Below are 13982 nucleotides of genomic sequence, written 5' to 3'. Positions count from 1 at the left end.
GCAGCGCGCTGGGCGAGCGGCCAGCTCGCGGGAGGCGGCGCGGTGCAGGGGCGCGGCGCGCAGGCGGGGGCGCTGTGGCCTCGGCGCGGGGACGGCGCCGCCAGACCCGCCTCTTTCCCCGCCCGCCGCCCGCCCGCGTCGCCGGGAAGCCGGGCGGAGCAGGCTCGGCCACCTCGCGGCCGCGGGCAGAGCCGCCCCGCGCAACGGCGACCTCACGCCTTTGTCCGCCCCGGCAGCTGGTCCTCGCCCCGCGGCCGCGCGATGGCCCCGCAGCAGGGGCGGCCCGCGCTGCCCGGCCGCTGCGAGCCTTTGCCCGCGCCGCCGGTGCCGCCTCGCCGGGAACGCGGGGGGCGCGGGGCGCGCGGGCCCGGGGCGCCGGGGGGCCGGGGGCGTGCGGGCGGCGCTGAGGGGCGCAGCGTCAAGTGCGTGCTGGTCGGAGACGGCGCGGTGGGCAAGACCAGCCTGGTGGTGAGCTACACCACCAACGGCTACCCCACCGAGTACATCCCCACCGCCTTCGACAACTTCTCGGGTGAGCGGCGGGGCGGGGCGCGGCCCGGCGGCCGCAGGGCCCAGGCGCGGGGCTCGGGCGGGTCAGTGCTGCGGGCGGGAGGGCTGCGGTTGAGCCCACGGCAGGTGGGCCACCTGCGGCCGCGTCGCCCCTCACCCGGCAGCCGGGCTCGCCCGTGCGTCCCCGCTCCGAGACACCCGAGAACTCGCCACCGTGAGCTGGCCCCGCGTGCCGGTGAGGCTCTGGTCGCCCCACCATCCTTCTCCAGGGCTGCACCGGCCCTGGCCAGCGCTCCGCCCTCGCTGGCTCTGTTTCGGATTGCTGTTCTTTAAGCTCCTGCGAGTTCGCACCTAAGGGGTGCTGTGTCGTGGGAAGATAAAGGGCTCCTTTATCTTGATTATTCACTCTTTCAGGAATTTAAGAAAAAGTTTAATTCACAGACACTTGAGTGAAACACATCCTGACTTGCTCCTTTTAAAAAATTGCTTTTCTGATCTCTGTACTCCTGCTGGCAGGGCCTGATTTCCTGCACCTTAGAGGTACCTACCTACAAGGTATAGTGTGAGGGGTTCCCAGGCACTGTATTGCTTCGCCTCTCCCAGCTGACTAGTGTGAATACGTGTAAACAACTGGGTTGAGCCGAAGGATAAAGTGGTTTAATTCTTATAGGACCCTCACAGGCCTCCCCACCCACATGCTGACCTGGGGGAAAGCTGGCCAGGTTTTTTTCCTCTTCTGTTTAGTCCTCCTTGGGGATGGAGGGAGATGAGAGGTGCCCTCTTCTAGGCACGGGACCATGTGCAGCCTGTGTTTGTACAAGTCTCTAAGGCCACAGTTTTAGGATCAGCCCTAAAGTCAGGCAGCTGTTCCCAGGGAAACAGAGTTATCGGAGGTTTCCCACTGATGTAAAACAGCAGAACTGTTTCCCACTTACCCCTCTGTGTTGCTTTTAGGTCTTTGTAACAAGTGTGACAGGAAAATAAATCTTCAAGGGCTGTGAGAAAAGCACAGGCCCTTCAGAGGAGCCACCAGGGGCTCTGGGTCTGCTGCCTGGCTCCTGGCACTGGGGTTTGTGTAGGAGAATGCTCCATGGGCCTCCTTGTTTTACTTAGTTCACAGGAGGACTGGGAGGACCCAGAACTGGAGCAAAGGGGTTTGGAAGCAGAGGGTTTGGGGCTAAGAGACTTCCTGATAATCATCTCGTCTTGTTTTCAAGCTGTGGTGTCAGTGGACGGGCGGCCTGTGAGACTCCAGCTCTGTGACACAGCAGGACAGGTCAGTATCATGTTACGACTCAGTGCTGGAGAGGAAGCAGCCTTGTAAAGGCTTCCAGATGACCTTTGACTGTATTTCCAAACAATTCCCTTGGTAACTGGGTTGTGCGAAGCCTGGTGGAGCGGGCCCTGCCCTGCTGTGGCCCCTTTGGAGGGTGGTGGGAGGAAGCAGAGGAGGCCACCTCTGGAACTAGCAAAACAGGGTTTGGCCGCCTTCATTCTGGCCAGGAGGGGACCCTGGGCAGAAATAGCCCTTATCTTACAAGAATTTCTGTTATCCCTTGTTTTCTAGTTTTATTGAAACATGCTGTGATGCTTTGGTGATATTAAAGACCAAAGAGCCAGATATTTAAGAAATTTGCTCAAGAGAAAGTGAAGCATGCATCAGTAAGGGATCTGCTTCTGTAGCTACGGTTGATTCTCCAGGATCAGCCACAGCCCTGTAGCACAGAGGCAGTAGCCAGGGCAGTCCTGAGCTGGAGAGAGGCATGAGCAGTGCCTTGCTCTTTCCAGACCAGGGCATGGACTCTTGTCCAGAGGCTGGGTGTTAGGAGGCAGCCAGGCAGTGATGAAAGAACAGCATGGGTCCCCATGGTATTCCCTGGAGAGGTTTCCACCTGGTCACCCCACCTCATCCCCAGTTGGTCAAGCCCCCAAGTTCGCATGTGCCCTGTGAGCACCTGTGCTGAGCTTGCTGGGTGGCTGTTGTTGGACTTGTCTCTCTAGTAGGTGAGGAGTCAGGCCCAATGCTGGGGCTGCTCCACGGGCAGGTAGAAGTGTGCTCTGCTGAGATGCCATTCCAGGATATCACGCTTATGAGCGAGCTGGCTCTGCAGGGTCAACAGTACCACATCCAAGCCAGGGCTTCCAAGCTGCTCACCCAGTCTGGGACAGCAGTTCAGGGTAAGGGCAGATTTTATTGTACAGACATTGAGGTCACATGAATCTGGGCAGCCTTGGTCCTCTCAGAACAGCAGCAGGTTGAAGCCCAGCCTGAGACATCTCATACCCTTCGTAGTGAGGGAGACCCCAACATAGCCCCACTTCTTTGCTGTGGGACCAGAAAGTCAGAGCAGTCCCTTCTGTATTTGCTCTTTCTGAATGCCATGGAAGGCATTTCATTGTAAGCTGAGGGGCCAGGTTTTTCCCATCGTTAAGGTTGGCAGAAGAATGGCCCAGGATCCATAGGCCCCTGTGGAGCAGCAGCCTGGGAACAGGACAGAATGCTGAAAGACACAAGGCGTCCCCAAGAACAGACCCCAGGCTCCTTCCCCACAGTATCCCTGCCCACCACCAGGCTCCCTGGGAAGGCTGCTTTCCCCAGGAGACAGTGCTGAGCTGGGTACTCATGCCTGGCCATGCACATACACAGTGCCTTGCAGAGCCCACATGGCTCCGAGCAGATGGTGGGCGGAGTGCTGGGCCCCAGGTGTGCAGCTTAGCCATGGGCCTGCCCTCCACAGCTCTGAAGTTCCTGGGAAGAGGAGCTGGTGTCTGGGAGCTCGCCAAGGAAAGGAGGACCACAGGGGAAGGCCTCTGCTGGGTAGTGGTGGGCTTGGTGGAAAGCTCCAGGCAGGCTCTTGAAACAGTAGTGTTTTTAACCCAGAAAACATTTTTAAAAGGGACTGAATTGTGGAAAAGGAGTTGGAATTTTCCTTCACAGTTTTTCTTTAAAAGTCAGGAGGGCACAAGAACCATTTTAGAAACTCATTCATAAAGGATGCTTATAATTCAGGAAGAGGTCTCAGTGCCAAGTTGGTGGCTTTGTTTGTAGATGGTCCTCCTGTGTCCCATGTCATTTGCTGGGAGTTGCTGTTCTCCAAAGACCCACAGAAAGCCAGCTGCAGAGCTCCATAAGAGAAGTGTATGTTACTGGCCAAAGTCAGGTCTGCTTCAAGGTGCCAGTCAGGGGGTGTCATGACAGTGGTAGGACTGGTCAGAGTGGTCAACCTTTTCTACCCTCCTTGTCCTGTCTGGCCAGCTACTGTCTGAGGGCTTGCTGTGATACTTGCCAGGCTCTCTGTGGTCCAACCAAGGAACTCTCCTTCCTCTGGGAAGGAGTGTGAGCGACTGACCCCTGTGGCCTATGAGCCACTGATCCCCATGGCCTGTGAGCAAGGGCGCTGCTACTCCAGGAGGCAATCAGTGAGGAAGGCACTTGTGGTGCCTGTGGATCTCCACACATGCCAGATGCAGCTCTGAATGCCTGACTCACAGTCTCAGGCATAGCTAGGGTGAAGGTGGACAGAAGGGAGCATGCAAGAAGGGAGAGCATCACTGAAGGAGAGGGGTCTGCTCCCACAGTCCAGAATTCTTCAGCCTTTGACCCCTGAGGCACTTGGAAAAAGCTTCATACTAACAAAACAAAGTAGCACATCAGCCTGACCAGTAGGTCTTGGCCCATATCTGCCATCCCACCACAAATCCTGTGGGGCATCTACACTATAGACCTACACTGCAGGCTTCTGAGGGCAGGTGGAGCTGCTCTTGCAGAGGTCTTCATAGCTGAACATCCTGGTTGGGTTTCTGCATTGATTCTTGCAGCCCAGGGTTGGCACTAAGAGGTGTGAGTCCTGACTCAGGGTCTATCTGCAGTGCCTATGAGCAGAGGCTGTGCTCATTCCTGCTGTGTGGCTGGTTGGCTGTTGTCCCAGGTGGAGACTCGGAGCCTCAGAGGGAGGAAGTGCAGGCAGGAGGCATCGAAGGAGTCTTCCATGCAGAGGAAGGCCTGGCAAGGAGTGGCACACTGTATGGGGCTGGTGAGGGAATGCCAGTGTTTCTGAGACCTGGGTGTGCCTGTCATGCCGGAGGCGATGTCCACAGATGTGCATTTTACTCATGAACAAGAGGTGCAGGATTCTCCTAGGGGAGGAGGGAGCTCTCAGTGGTGGTTGGCCGTGGTGCTGCCAGGTTCTGGGGTGTCCAACTGGAGGAAGTACTGACTGGCATACCCGTTATGCTATCCACAGCCCAGCCCTTGCAGCCAGGCCTGGTTGTGGGAGGTGTCTGGTGTGTGTCCACTAGTGGTGATTGCAAAGGAGCATCCACGCATAGTGGGCACCCACTGCTGGTCCACTCCCACATTTGGTCCAGCTGTCCTCATTGTGCAGGGCGTGCCCATTCTCTGGCTCATCTGTCCCAACCCTGTGCCTGGAGGCCCCTGGTGCTGGCAAAGGTCAATGCAGGAGCAAAGAAGTTTAAGAGAAAAGGAGGAAGGGAGGGAAGGTCTACAGTCAGAATGTGAGCATGATGACCAGTGTCTGTGAGGGACACCAAGGGACAGAGTGCCCCGATTGCTGGTGTCTGGGGCCTCACAGAGTCCCCAGCACTGCTATGGCTTGATCTGGGTCCAAAACAATGCTTTGTGCTGTGGGTGACAGGCAGGTGGGTAACAGCATGGTTCACCCTGTCATGGGGAGGGAAGGGCTAGGGTCTTGAGGAAGGGGCTGTGCCAACAGACGTCTTGCAGGATCAGGTGGAGTCTGGGGTCAGGGCAGGCATGCTCTGACTTTCAGAAGAGTGGTTAGTCCCCAGAGGTGATAGTAAGTCTGGGTCACTCTGGGCTGAAGGCCAGTTAAAAGCAGTCTCCAGACCCACTGCTCAAGCGCCTTCCCACGTGCTCAGCAGGGTGATCACAGCACTGGGGGCCTCTGGCCATAGGCTCTAGGGCCTTGTTGGCCTGGGGTGGAAGCTGCTGTGCCTGTGTCTGGGACAGGCAATGAAGCAGTTTTGGATGCTGGCTCTTCCTGGGGGGACCATGGGCTTCCTGATACAGCCAGGCCTTCCAGGAAGCAGGTTAAGAGGGCCTTCTGCTGGCAAGAGCTAACTAGGGTGACCGGTGTGTGCTTGGTCGCAGGATGAGTTTGACAAGCTGAGGCCCCTGTGCTACACCAATGCTGACATCTTCCTGCTCTGCTTCAGCGTGGTGAGCCCCACCTCTTTCCAGAATGTCAACGAGAAGTGGGTGCCTGAGATCCGGTGCCACTGCCCCAAAGCACCCATCATCCTGGTGGGGACACAGTCAGACCTCAGAGAAGATGTCAAAGTGCTCATTGAGCTGGACAAAGGCAGGGAGAAGCCTGTGCCCGAGGAGGCGGCCAAACTGTGTGCAGAGGAAATCAAAGCTGCTTCCTACGTGGAGTGCTCGGCCTTGACTCAGAAAAACCTCAAGGAGGTCTTCGATGCCGCCATCATGGCTGGGATCCAGCATGCAGACTCCCAGCAGCAGCCCAGGAAGTGTAAGAGCAGGACTCCGGAAAAAGTGAGGGACTTGTCCAGGTCCTGGTGGAGGAAGTCCTGCTGCCTGGCCTGAAGCAGCCACGCGACCAAGCTCATGCTTGACGACTCACTTCAGAGCCCCCAGGTGGCCCATCCTCTGCCCTGGCTTTAGTTTCCTGTCTGTTTACTTCTGATGTGAGATAAGTAAGTTAAAGAAGTTGTAATTTAAGAATGTTCTGTAACTGGAAGTTTAGAGCTCTCAGCCTCTGGATTAATTTATGTCTGATATGAAAAAGGCTCAAATCTGCTGTCAGGACCAAGGGTTTGCTATTTCACGGTGACAGCAGGACCAACAGGGACGATGGCTGCGCCCCTCTCGGGGATGGGGGGTTCTGCCAGGGCCTGTGCTTCACAGCATGACAGCCCTGGTGGGAACAGTGCTTCCTAAGACCAAGTGAACACCGCTTTCAATAAGAGGAAAGATCTGGGAGATGATGGGCACCTCTGCCACAAAATCTCAAGCCATCTCTGGCCGTTGAGTGATTCTCAGCTGCTTAAGATTTTAAAGACCAAGCATAGTATAGACAGAAGGACAGTGTGTGTGGGCTTTCAGATGCACAGGCCAGTCCTGCCAATGCTTAGCACACACCACCGAATGCCCTGAGGAGCCATGGGGGAGAGTGCCCATCTCCCCCAGGAATCAATGGCCGGAGATCACAGTGGTGCTCCGGGTCCTCAGGGCAGGCCTCGCACCACACCACCCGGTGTGGCGACCAAGCAGAGGCGTCTTGGCTTCCACACTGTCACCACCCTCTGCAGGAAAGCGAACCCCTGAAAGGCCAGTGTGGATTCTGTGGGACCCAGTGATCCTTCTTTCCTAGGTCCTTCTCTGTGCACACACATGTGCAGGCAGCTGTATTTGTTGAGGGTTCAGACTTTTAAATGTTAGTGGAAAGCAGGTCAGGTGACTCTTGGGCCCCTTGACTCTGCTTCTGTGAACAAATACTGTATCATACCCTTGGGGTGATTTTAAGTGTATCCTAAGGTAACAAGTTTGAGACCACTTTAAAACAAAACTAAGGAGAAGGTCTCTTGAGAGCTGCTAGAACAACCAGCCAGGTGTCCAGTGGCTTCAAGCCCGAGGGGCCAGGTCTGTACAGGACTACTTGGTCACTTTCTGGCTGGGGATGACAGGCGCCACACATGCATATGTCCTTCAGGGGATCTTAAAGCCCACCCTCCTGAAGGCAGGCATCCTCTAATACTGCAGCAGCATGGTCTGAGAGGCCACAGGCAGCCAGGCCCAAATCCTGGCACAAGGCAACCCCAGACCACTTCAGTAAGCATCTGGGAATATCTCCTGAGAACCCAATGTGACAGTCCTGGTGCTCTGTGTTCTTTTTTATGTTTAAAAAAAAAAATCTAGTTTGTATTTTTCTATAGAAAACAGTGAAGGGTCATTCCATACTTTAGGTTAGGGGCTTCCTTATTCCTGCTAGCGAGATGAAAGAATTTCTTTGTTTAACAAAAGTTAATCTTTAAACCACTAAATGCATAGACTTTACTATTGATTTTTCAACACGTTGACGTTGGCGTCGTCATAGTTTCCTGAAGCATTTTGTTCCAACCTGAGCAAACGAAGTTGCTTCACTGAGATGCTGGGGCTGACACCTGTTGCAGCCTCTGTGCTGCCCAGCATTCTGCAGCCCTGGTGCCGGGTGGGCAGGGCTTAGCCCTGAACTGGTGGGTGATGAACAGGAAGTGAGTGCAGTGGACAGTGAGCGTCAGGCCTGGACCCCTTGCACCCAGATGAAAGTGGAGAGCAGAGGATGCCCATGGCACCAGTGTGGTCAGGGCTCTGTGCCTGGACCTTCAGTGCAGCAGGGTTGAACAGGCTGCTGCACAGGTCAGAGTGTGGGTACGGCTGTGCTCGAGGTTGTCCTGTGTGTCTGTGAAATGGGGTTTAGGCTGAGCATTTCTTAAAGCATGTGCTGGAGTTAGTACAGAGTCCACTTCAGAGCCCCAGGCTGAGGAGCAGCTTGGTTTGCAGAGAGGGTTCTGGAGGTGTGCTGGAGAGCCCCTCTTCAGGCTGACCCCACAGTCCAGGATGGCATCCTGGCCTAACCCTGTCCCCAGCCCCAGACCTGTCATCTCTTCCCACCATGAGCACATAAGGAGGCCTTTTATAACATATTTTGTGCTTGGCAGCCTTTGGAAGGACCACCCAGGAACCCCAAGCCAAAGTGGGTGCAGGTCTTCTCCAGATGGGCCTGCCTTGTGCCTGGCCACGCTGTGCCCTCCTTCTCCAGGGATCAGGTATGCTGGCAGACTTGTACTTGAACATGCTGTAAATGAGGCGGTGTGAAATAAATTTTGACCTGAGGATGTCTTGTCTGCCTTTTCTACTGAAGGGAATAGACTCAGCCACACCTGGGTGCAAATGGGTGGGGAGTATCCTGACTTTGGGGGAGCATGGCCCCTCTGCCATCACACCTGTGCAGTGTGGGGCCTGGGGGTTCTGGAGGCTCCATCCTGTGCCTGGCACACTGGGCCATATGTCACAGTGGGAATCCAGGCTACAGCACATAGTGTGGGGTGGACTAAGGGCCATGCCCCTCACATGGGCACAGCTCTGTCCCCTTCACCAGGCAAGTAGGTGCAGGTAGGTGTCTGAGCTCTGAGCTAAGTGGAGGGGGCTGGAAGCCAGAAAACTAATGCCCTTGGGGATGGTGCAGACATACATTTATCAAAGCTCTAGTCTGTGCTGGTGAGTGAGGATACAGAACTTTCACATACAAGATCACCTGGAACCCCAGAGTCTCCCTGCCTGCCTTTCCTCCTGTCGTTCTCCTTCCCACTGTGCCTGGGCTACTCAAATTCTGAAATGAGAGCTCAGGCCAGTTGGGAAGCTGGGAGAGCTGTGCACAGGCCATGGTGGCCCAGTGACTTAAACCCAGACATAGCCGCCAAGAGTGCACTCCAGCCACCTGCATGAGTGGACTTCTTGGTGGCTTTGTTTCAGAATCTCAGGGCTGGGGACAAGCTTTGGGAAGGATATGTGGGGTCCTGAGGTCAGTCGCAGGGTGGCTGGTCCCTGCTCAGCCACACACTCCTTTGACCCCTGATCTGAACCTCCAGACCTGATCCCCAGCTGACTAGACCTGGGTGGATCTCCCTTTCTGCCTGGGTCCTCTCCCTACCTTGTGTGCATTACAAACATGTGACAACAAATCCCACCATTGTGAAAAACTATAATATAGGGAAAAAGTAAAACCAAAAACAGCACGTTCCATGCCCCTCTGTGGAGCACCCCTGCTCTGTGCAAGGGCTGTCAGGAGGCCTGTGCATTCCAGGGCTGGAGTTCCTCCCTTTCCCTGGCTGTCTGGGTTCTCTAGGATCCAGGCTTGTCTCCTACTCATGCAGTCTCAGTCAGCTCTTCAACATAGGCAGGCCCTCAGCCACGCTAGCCAAGCCTCAGCAGCCCCTACAATTGGCGGGGTTCCCTGGACTTGACCCCCATGGGCGGGAGAACTTTAGGGGACACAGGGCTGGGAAGTGTACCTGGGAAGTCCCCATCTAACACAAGATCACACAAATTACCTTGAACTGAAGAATTCATATTTCAGAACCATAAAGCATGTAGTTTAACATGGAATATTGGACATAGCACATTCTTGGGTCATTTCTGTTGACATTTTACATGACCTTCTAGATACAGTCATGGAATGGCTTTAAGCAAACGTTTACTTCCAAGGACCCACAGGCAACAGTGTGTTCAGGTTATGGAAGTGTCCAGATGGGGATCAAGATCCAGATATGGAAACATGATTCAGATCTAGATATGGAAAAGCACTAGATAGGGAAGAGCACTGGGAGAATGGCCTAGGAACAGGATGCAGGTGGAGCAACACTGCCCTTGCAGACACCCTGGGAGACAGCAGCTGGCTTGGTGTATGTCCCCTGCCTCCCCCAGGAGCAGTGCTCAGGGACTACAGACACATAGCAGCTGTGCAGCTTTAGGTCCAGCATGAGTGGAGCTCACACACTCCAGGGCAGATGGGATTTGAGCCTGTAGCCTGGGGTCCATCCTGAATGGGAGCCCACATCCTCCATGGAAGATGGGACTTGAGCCTGTGGCCTGGGGTCCTGCCTGAGTGGAGCTCACACCCTCCAGGGCAGATGGGACTTGAGCCTGTGGCCTGGGGTCCATCCCAAATGGAGCTCACACCCTCCAGAGCAGATGGGATTTGAGCCTCTCACCCTAGGCATAAGGTCTGGGTTCTCCTGGAACCATGGAGAAGAATCATGGGCTCTGCTCTTTTTTTTTTTTTTTTCCTGATATCAGTAGCCTCTCTGAGCCCATCAGTGTGCAGAGGAGCAGGAACTCGTACTTACGAATTCTCCTTTAATATTTATGGATAGTGACAGGAAAATACGGTTTTAGGAATAGAGTCACATTCAGGAAAGAGTGACATATCATGGTTTAGTTTCGAAAGCCACAGTGCTTTGAGCAGGTCGCCGTCTGGTGCAGGACTCCTGACCCCAGATCTGTCCTTTGATGGAGGAAGACCACTGGCCAGTACGGTACAGATGTTCCAGCACAGAGGGGACATGGTAATGAAGAGGTACAGCACAGGTCTGTCTTACTGCTTCCTTGCTGTTTCTGTCACCCTTCTTGCCCTTTTGGCATGGCCCCTTTTTTCCCCTTGATTGCCTGGCCCTTTGCTTCCTGCTGTCTGGGTCCCTGGGGAGGTGGCGGGAGTGGGTGTCCTGATGGGTCCTTCCACAGGGTTTTTTGCCTCTCCAGCTCTGCAAAGCTGCTGCTTTGAGCTCACAGCCACACTTCCCCATGCCTGCACTGATAAGAGCCTCTTTCTGCAGGACCCTGAGGCTTCCCATGCTCCTGGCCTCATCATTCCATGCTGGCTTTCTAGATAGCAGTGGCTTAGTTCTCTTCAGTGACCCCTTGAGCTGCTAGGATGCTGAATGATACTGCACCATCATCCCTCCCAGGCTTTCTGCTTACAGGTTGCCCATAAAATACAATGAAGATGATAAATACAAGTTGAAGATACAAGCAATGGATACATTTGAGAAAGCAGAACCACAGTGGCCTATGTGCTGATCTCCCTCAGGGGAAAAAGAGGCTGGAGCTGGCACAGCGAGTTCCCAAGGCACTGACTAGGGCCCATCACAAAAGAGCTTCTGTGTGAATGATTGACGTAAGCTCTGGGGCCTGTACAACTGAGCAGAGAGTGTCCCAGGCTGCGCCACAGGGCACCTGAGTCCTGTGGAACATTGTGTTCCATGGTATGAACATGTTTGTAAGGGGCTTGCAGAGAAGAGCTATGGGAGTTAACTGAGGTTCTCAAGGAAGGGAGCGCTCAGGACCAGCACTGGGGTATGAGGACCGTGCTTCAGCTGCTATGGGGAGAACCTGTAGTCCTATGCTGGGGAACTTTGTAACAATGTTACAGTGGATTACAGGGAAACCTTAGATGAGATAACAGAGTTTGACCTGCCAAGGCAATTTGCGGACCTTGCAATCGGGAGAGGCTCCTAGACCATGCAGCCTTTTGGGACAGAAGGCTGAGTTGAGGTGCAGAGATGGCCCATTGGGCATCAGCCTGGGGTCTTGCCCTGTCTGAGATTGGCCAGGTTGAGCAGCACCATCTGTTCCCAATGAACTCCCAAGTCGGTGCTGGTTATCACACCTGACCTGTGGGCTTGAGGACTGCTGTTCACAGGATCGCTGGGCTTGGTCTGTGAGTCATGCAACCTATTTTAGTTAGAAGATTTTGAAAGTCTAATACTGCTGTTGTGAATGGCACAATTTTTAAAGTGTCCCCTACACTGGGAAGTCCCTGACTGCTTCCCTCATTGCTGGGCTGGATCTTCTCCTCCCCCATCTGCTAAGAGCTGGATTTTAAGGAGTCTTAAAGGAAAGTAGCATCTCACCAGAAATGTGCAGCAGTTAGGGGTCGTGTGTGTGTGTGTGTGTGTGTGTGTGTGTGTGTGATTAAACAATGAAAAGCTCACAGGTGTCAGCATGCACTGTGCTGGCACGCTGCCAGTGCCAGTGCCACAGTGGTTACTATTTTACCTTGACTGCATCTTTGCCAGCACAGATCTAGGTCCAGGGACAGGGTGTCGCTCCTCCACACTGGGCTGCCCCATCCAGGCACTCCGCCCCAGGCTTCTCCCCACATTTGCCACTGGGATGTCACAGCCTGGGATTTCCGTAGAGAGCAGGGGAGGTGGTGAAGACCAATAGGACTCCACTGGAGGGCTGCAGCCCAGTGAGATTCAGAAGAGCCTCTGTGGTCCCTGGGCCCAGACTGCAGAGGACATTTGGTTGTAGGTGGTCACATGCAGCTCTGTCCCACTGTTGGGCAGAAGGGAAATCACTACCAGCCTCAGAATGAAATGCAAAGGAGAGGGCTCTTCACCTGACAGCTGCGTTTGTGAGCCTCACTCTGACCCAATGACCCATGACCAATGCTGTCACCCGTTACCAACACTGCAGAGCCCTATGTCGGCATAGCAGGCCAGCTGTTGAGGCTTAATTGTGCAACAACTAAGTGGATATTTTTAATTTGCACTTTTCATTTCCTCAAGAAGCACCCAAGCCTTTGTAAGGTTCTGATTAACGTGCTCAGCATTTTAGAAGCATGAGGCTTGTTTTTATTTTGGCTCATGTCAAAACATAACATTATTTCATCATTGCAGTTACAATTTTAGATGCATAAAGTATTACAATGGGGAAAACTGAGATTTCTAAATAGAAGACTCTGAAGTCGTTTCCCCTGCGTGTGGTGACCCCGTCTTTTTAGGCCTGCGTGCCTCATCCCTGGTTTAAGTCTGATGAAAAGTTCATCCTTGGGGCTGAGGTTGTGGCTCAGTGGTAGAGCGCTTTCCTAGTATGTGCGAGGCCCCGGGTTCGATCTTCAGCACCATGTAAAAATAAATAAATAAAATAAAGGTAAAAAAAAAAAAAAAGTTCATCCTTCAGCAAAAAACCCTTCAAGAGTGAAAGGTATCGGTTTAGTCAGTCTTGGTTGATCATTCACTTCATCACAAGACAGAGGTGCCTTGGGTGACCATGTCCCCAGGAAATCTGCCCTTCTTCCTGTGACAGGATGCTGGTGCAGTGGTGAGGGCTCTGCAGTAGTGAGGACACAACCCTGACGTGCCCAGGGACTGACAGCTCCTTGTGACGGGCCCTTGCTCTCAGGTGGTCACATTTCTGTCCTCTGGTTACCTAGATGCCACTGGAGGACAAGGACTCTGTTGCTCTTTTATCTCTGCCAGAACAATAGGACTCAAGTTATCTTTATATGGAAAGGAAAGAAAGAAAGTAGGAGGAAGGAAGAAAGCAGTCACGACTGAGTTGTATCCCTTAAAACTCATGCTGAAGGGCTGGCCCCAGGGCCTCAGAATGTGACTGTACCTGGATAAGGTCATTAAAGAAGTTGTCAAGTTTAGCTTAGGTCCTTAGGATGGGCCAAAGCCAATCTGACTGGCAAGGGCACAGACACACCTGGGGTTGACCTGAGCAGGAGCAGCCCTGCTGTGCCTTGGCCCTGGACTCTGCCTCTGGGCCTGTCTAAGTGGCAGCTGGAGCATGTGCTGTGGCAGCCCAGGTGAAGCCACAAGGATGAGAGGAGGCTCTCGAGGGTGAGCTGTTTCCACATAGGGAAAGGAAGGGGAAGTGATTATTCTCACAGAAGAGCTGAGCCCTGCAGGGTAGCCTGGCTTCACCACAGGGAGGAGGAGGGGAGGAACCGAGATGCGTGGGGAAGGGCCCACTGGTGTGCCAGTGACCAGCAGCCAGCCAGGGGCAAGCCCGCTCAGGCCCACTGGAGCTGGGCTGGAGAGGCTGGAGGCAGACCAGGAAGTGATCAGGTGGTGTGCAGAGCAGACACCTGGAGAAGGACAAGGGAGGGAGCAGGGGCTCCATTAGGGTCTCAGTGTCCAGG

At 54.2% G+C, this 13982-nt stretch overlaps 1 protein-coding gene across 2 annotated transcripts; it reads left to right on the top strand.

Moving 5' to 3' along the window:
- The first annotated feature begins 246 nt into the window (after window positions 1–246).
- Window positions 247–8381, top strand: Rhou (ras homolog family member U). Of its 2 annotated transcripts, XR_003302995.1 has the most exons (4): window positions 247–532; window positions 1728–1786; window positions 5642–6207; window positions 8212–8381. XR_003302995.1 is itself a non-coding variant. In XM_026413298.2 (3 exons), exons 1-3 carry the CDS (start codon window positions 262–264, stop codon window positions 6095–6097), a joined length of 786 nt encoding a protein of 261 aa, XP_026269083.1. In that variant the 5' UTR covers window positions 247–261; the 3' UTR covers window positions 6098–8381. The 2 variants fall into 2 exon arrangements, 1 of the variants encoding a protein (XP_026269083.1); XM_026413298.2 differs by having other exon boundaries at window positions 5642–8381.
- The last annotated feature ends 5601 nt before the right edge of the window (window positions 8382–13982 follow it).

This window comes from Urocitellus parryii, chromosome 9 (assembly GCF_045843805.1).
Source record: "Urocitellus parryii isolate mUroPar1 chromosome 9, mUroPar1.hap1, whole genome shotgun sequence".
Taxonomy (NCBI): Eukaryota; Metazoa; Chordata; class Mammalia; order Rodentia; family Sciuridae; genus Urocitellus; species Urocitellus parryii.
This window is presented reverse-complemented; position numbering and strand designations above follow the sequence as displayed.